The sequence below is a fragment of the Leptonychotes weddellii genome, chromosome 8 (assembly GCF_054177405.1).
Source record: "Leptonychotes weddellii isolate Sample4059 chromosome 8, ASM5417740v2, whole genome shotgun sequence".
Classification (NCBI taxonomy): domain Eukaryota; kingdom Metazoa; phylum Chordata; class Mammalia; order Carnivora; family Phocidae; genus Leptonychotes; species Leptonychotes weddellii.
Genome location: NC_138376.1, coordinates 96,285,003 through 96,291,002, shown reverse-complemented (window position 1 = coordinate 96,291,002; position 6,000 = coordinate 96,285,003). Strand labels below are relative to the sequence as shown.

Below are 6,000 nucleotides of genomic sequence, written 5' to 3'. Positions count from 1 at the left end.
GGGGCGCCTGGGTGGCTCAGTTGGTTAAGCAACTGCCTTCGGCTCAGGTCATGATCCTGGGGTCCCGGGATCGAGTCCCGCATCGGGCTCCCTGCTCGGCAGGGAGTCTGCTTCTCCCTCTGACCCTCCTCCCTCTCATGCTCTCTGTCTCTCATTCTCTCTCTCGCAAATAAATAAATAAAATCTTTAAAAAAAAAAATACTGTATTATATATTTGAAAGTTGCTAAAATAATGGATCTTAAAAGTTCTCACCACAAAAAAGAAATGGTAATTATGGGACCCGATGGAGGTGTTAGCTAAAGCTATGGTGATAATCGTTTTGCAATATATACATGTATCAAGTCAACATGCTGTATAACTTAAACTTATACAATGGTATATCAATTATATGTCAATAATATGTCTGGGATGTTTACTGTGTGCCAGGTGCTACACTAGGTGCTGGATCTAGATTTACCTGCTACCATCTGCCTCCCTGTAATTACTTCACTTCCATTTTCCTGCTCCCCTCTCAGAAACAAAACATTTTTAGAATCTGCACCATTTTGCTACAATGGGGCAACTGCAGTGACTCATCTTTCCATAACATCTTTTATAGATAACTAACTGTCGTGTTTTCTAAGTGTCAGGAGACAGCAATGAATTGTTACCCGAGGCTTACATGAGGCACAGATAAATCTAATTCAACAAGTAAAAACATCATTTTGTTCCTTAGATTAGGTAGATGTTAGTGATGTGCAAATAGATACCTATAGAAAGTTACTATGTTCCTCCTTTATTGATCATAGAACTTTACATTTGTTTAATGATCTTTTTGCAAAGCCCTTGGGTTTACTGTTACTCATTTCTCTGTATTTTTCGATTAACATTAAAAATAACTGTAAAATGTATAATATGTAAAAAAAAAAAAAAAAAGTGAAGAAAACAAAACTCCCTTGCAATTTCTGTACTCTGAGAAAACGATTATCAACATATTGTTACAGGTTCTTCCAGTCTGTTTTTCTACTTTCATTATCATGTGTCCTCCATTAACTTTTTGTTTTGACTCTCTACATTCCCTGTTTTTTCTCTGACATGTGTGGATTTACGTCACACCTTTACGTCACAATTTCTAGGCCTCTCACCTGAAATCTAGGCCCCTTTGGACAAATCCACTTGGCACCTCAAAAACATCTCCAAACACAAACTGACATTGAACTCTTTTTTCCTTCTTGAGTTTTCCAGTTTGTCAATTCTTGACTCTGTTCTTTTTGTCCCTCACACACTAGAATGGTCACCAAATACTGCTGATTCTATGAGCAAAATCTCTCCGTAGGGTGCCCTCTCCACTCTGCCCCAGTCTCCAACCAGCTCCACCTGATTTCAAGCTGACTTCTACCCAATGTCACACAATTAATGCAGTTCTCTGAACAGCTCTCCACAGACGCTAGCCAAGTCCAAATCCTTAGTGTGGCTGAAAAGAACCTCCCATTTTAGTGTCTCTTCTCCTCAGACGAGAGCCACGAAATTGAAATGGGATTACTCTTGATTTGAGGCCTACTACTCCACCTAGTGGTACAGAACACCACCCTGGGATGGAACTCTAGGAATATGCCAGGTCAGCCCTATCAGACCAAGCAAGCCTGCCCACGTGGGTGTTTGTCAGCTAGACAGGGAAGTGAAAAGGACAAAGAACTCTGGAATTCAATGGCCATCTAGTGGTTTTACCTAAGCACTGAATTCTCCTAAGGGAAGGCCCCAAACCTCCAAACCAATGATCATTGCCATTCTTTTTTTTTTTTATGTTATGTTAATCACCATACATTACATCATTAGTTTTTGATGTAGTGTTCCATGATTCATTGTTTGTGCATAACACCCAGTGCTCCATGCAGAATGTGCCCTCTTTAATACCCATCACCAGGCTAATCCATCACCCCACACCCCTCCCCTCTAGAACCCTCCGTTTGTTTCTCAGAGTCCATACTCTCTCATGGTTCTTCTCACCCTCCGATTCCCCCCCTTCATTTTTCCCTTCCTACTAGCTTCGAAATAAGTCAATCAGAGAAAGACACGTATCCTATGATCATCGCCATTCTTGAGAGCAGATGAAAAACCATGATGCCATCTAGACTGATCTCGAGACCAGTCTAGAAAATCACAGACTAATTCTGACCCAACTACTGTACTGCCACCTGTATCCTTCCAGAATTTTCATGAAACTCAAGCAAACTGAAACAGTACTCATTCATCTATGTATTAGTTCATACCCTCGATGCACATTTAAGGAACACCTGTAACTCAGATACTACACCAAGCTAATAATACAGGGTCCATGTGAAGACAGCCTATAAATAGGAAAGCAGATAAATAAATCCATAATGACAATGCAGAAGGAGAGTCTAAGCTGGCCATGGACTGGGAGGGCTTCCTGTGAGAAATGATGGCTGACCCGATTCTGTGGTCAAGCGAGAGTTGGTTAGGTAAAGAGCAGAATGAAAGGTATTCTTTCAGATTCAAAGCATTACACGTGCAACAGAGTGCAGCACGTTAAAAAGCTATCCTAACACATCATCTACAGTTAGTACAGCATCCTGACTAAAAGAAACCTCAGCCAACAGGACTCTACCAGCCTCTTTCGGGGAAACCCTACAGAGCAAAATATCTCCACTTTATTTTATTTTTTTAAAGATTTTATTGATTTATTTGTCAGAGAGAGAGACAGCAAGAGAGGGAACACAAGCAGGGGGAGTGGGAGAGGGAGAAGCAGGCTTCCCACCGAGCAGGGAGCCCGATGCGGGACCCGATCCCAGGACCCCGGGATCATGACCTGAGCCGAAGGCAGACACTTAACGGCTGAGCCACCCAGGGGCCCCAAAATATCTCCACTTTAAAATACTTCTTAAGCAACAGCATTTACAATAAAGGTAAAAAAAAAGATAATATTTTAAGCTGCACAACTATTCAAAACCACACATTTTCAAATCTCCAAGGTGCACAAATCATATGTAAAAGAAAATGAGAAAGGCGATTCTCCTTAATCCTCTTCCTCTTTTTGGAAAGAAGGGGTAATACTCAACACTTTAAATTTTAAGGCAAGTCTATTAATCACACAGAAGTTTCTTTCAACAGGTGACGGTTACAGCTTTTTATGAAACACTAAGTGGTTTGAGATTAAAAGCATCCGTTGAGCTGTGTAAGACATGATGTAATCACACTATCACCCATGTATGATATAATCGCAATGTGGACTCTCCACAGCAGGTACCTCATCTACCTTCTGCTGGAGCAATGCCAGCAGAAGCAGCCCATTTTATCTTTGATGAGCACTGCTAGAAAGTTCTGTTAAACATGGAGACAAGACCTGTCTTCCAGTACCTCTGGCATTAACTGCGACCAAATGTGGGGCCCCCGGAAGAATCTGCTGCAAGAGCACATTTCACATACTGTCCTGCAGTCTGTTCTCAGAGACGCCCTCTTGTCCCTTAGCCTAGCGCTCTTAGTACCCTGTATCCTGTGTGCCACATCAAGGTCAAGGTTTGACTCCCGCTTCCCTTTCTTTGCACGCTCTTCTGACATACCCCAGCCCTGCATGTGACAGGAGCAGTAGGTGTGAAATGGATGATCCCAGTAAAGCAGGGTTATCACCTCCCTCATGCTAGCTATGCCACTTCTGTTAATGCAGTTTAAGATGCAATGAATACTCTGAGAAACTACAGAATATTGCAGCCTTCTTTTAAAATTCCCCTTAACTAAGGGCGCCTGGCTGGCTCAATTGGTGGAGCATGTGACTCCTGATCTTGGGGTTAAGAGTCTGAGCCCCACACTGGGTGCAGAGATACCTTAAAAAAAAAAAAAAAAAAAATCCCTTAACTAAAACTCTCAAGTTGTGTGTGTTTGTTTTTAACTGATGGATGCTAGGCCATTTCTCCACAATTTTCTATTGCCCAGCTGATGCCAAACAGTTCAGGCATTTCCAGCAACATATTTATGGATATGTCTACATACATTAAGAAAAATATTTCTCATACAGCGAAGGTGACCATCCACTGGATAGATATTTATTAGCACACACTAGGTGCTAGATCCTGGAAACACAAAGTTAAATGAGACACACCAAATTATGTCCCTTTACACAAGACTTTGTCTTTACACAAGACTATGTATACAAAACAAGGGTGGGTGGTACATCATAGTGCTCAATAAACTGCTACTGTTATTATTATGATGATGATGAGCGGTTATAAATTAATAGTCTTTTAAAAATTACTAGTTGTTTTTGTTTTGGTTTTTGTTGTTGTTTTTTAGAGAGGGAGAGAGAGAGAGAATATTAAGCCGTCTCCACACTCAGCACAGAGCCCAACACAGACCTCGATCTCACAACCCTGAGATCACGAGCTGAGCCAAAATCAAGAGTCGGACACTTGACTGACTGAGGCGGCCCTATGTTAAATGAAAATACTGCAGTATTGCCGATACTCACCAGTACTATAATATCTCTTTAGTTCTGTACGCCTGATCTCCTTTAACTGATTATTTTTTCTCTTTTTTTTCTCATCAGTAATATATTCCTCTTCTACAGCAATGTTGCATTTGTCTTGTTCTAAAATGACTGTTTTAGCATCCTCTTTTCCAGTATGGGTCCTTGTAGCAATAGCTGAGGCTGTCTCTGCATTTTGTTTGGCTTGTTTTTTCTTTTTCAATCTAGGAATGGGAAAAAAAAGGGAAAACATTGGAGAAATGATTTTCTAGGAGGAATTATATTAGTTTCATGCTGTTGGGCTTTCAGAAACTAATTAACTGATACAGAAAACACTTTCTTTATATTACTGTTAATCACATTTTCCTGTTATTTTTTTCTTTCCTAATCACTTAAAAATTCTTACATGGAGACCTGCAGCATTTCCTCAACTTTATATCCTCAATACTTATATCTCAGAAAATTATTAGGAAATCCTCCAGGCCTGGGGAAAAACTAGATTCTTCTACAGGCTATTAAATGTTGAGCATTTTCTTGATCAAAATATATGGCTGCCATGTTTGCAGTGTTACATTAAAAAAGAGAGAGAGAGTGAATTTCGGTTTTCAGTGGGCAAACACATTTGTAAAACTAAATCCTTTATAACTGATTCACACACTGAGTATAAAAGTTTGGCGAACTGGTTCAGGTCTGAGCAATTCTTTTCCTTCATACATATGACAGTAGTACTGAAGAAAGAGCTACATTCCCTGAGACAGAAAATGCCATAATGACAATATATAAAGTTATCATTCGGATCACTAATAGCTGATACATAGTTAACATATCTGATGTTTTTAATTCCTTACTCCTAAGTCAAAGAGATGAAGTTTACTATACTTGGTGAAATCCAGTAACTCAAAATATTTTCCAACTGATGTATCACTCTAATTGATGTGTCACTCCATACTTACCAGCCCTTCTGAAGAATGCCTTTACCTTACCAGAAGGTAGAGAACAAGGGTTCTGGCCTCTAGTATATGTGGCAGTCTGCTCCTATGTAAATATTTTTAATTAGGACTCTTTTTGCTCGTTCCCTTTCTGTTTACACATGGTCAGCTATCTCTTATACATACATGTCTAGTTCCTTTGCTCTCTTGAGCATCTATACAATTTGATGTTGGGCAAGAATAAGGAAATGTTTTGGGAGGAAAATGAGATACCTAGCGGGTAGCAAAGGGACCAAGGTTAGATTTTCTGCTTCTTTGTTTCGTGACATTGAACAAATCCATTTAACAATCTGGAGAGGTCCCTCGTTAAATAAGAGACCCTCATTGTTAGGGTCTTTTATTAGGATCAATTGAGATAATCTATGCCAACATACAACACAAACAAACAGAAACAGAAATAGTAAAATATCCCCTCATAAATCATATAATGACATGAGAACTAAGGAAACATGACCCATTCAGCTTTGGAAATAAGGTGTCATATTCTAACAAAATATTTCAACTAGGCTGTAATTCATTGAACACTTAGCAGCCATGTTCTTAGATTTCAT

General features: G+C 39.8%; 1 protein-coding gene across 17 annotated transcripts in view; it reads right to left on the bottom strand.

Moving 5' to 3' along the window:
• NCOA7 (nuclear receptor coactivator 7) overlaps nt 1–6,000 on the bottom strand; it is a 153,130-nt gene that overhangs the window by 68,763 nt on the left and 78,367 nt on the right. For 15 of the 17 annotated variants that reach the window (XM_081828947.1, XM_006748027.3, XM_081828948.1 and 12 more), the window contains one exon: nt 4,464–4,684. The exons of the other annotated variants lie outside the window; for them this stretch is intronic. In XM_081828947.1, coding sequence (XP_081685073.1) covers nt 4,464–4,684 — 221 coding nt within the window. The remainder of the gene's footprint in view (nt 1–4,463; nt 4,685–6,000) is intronic. 17 annotated transcript variants of the gene reach the window in all.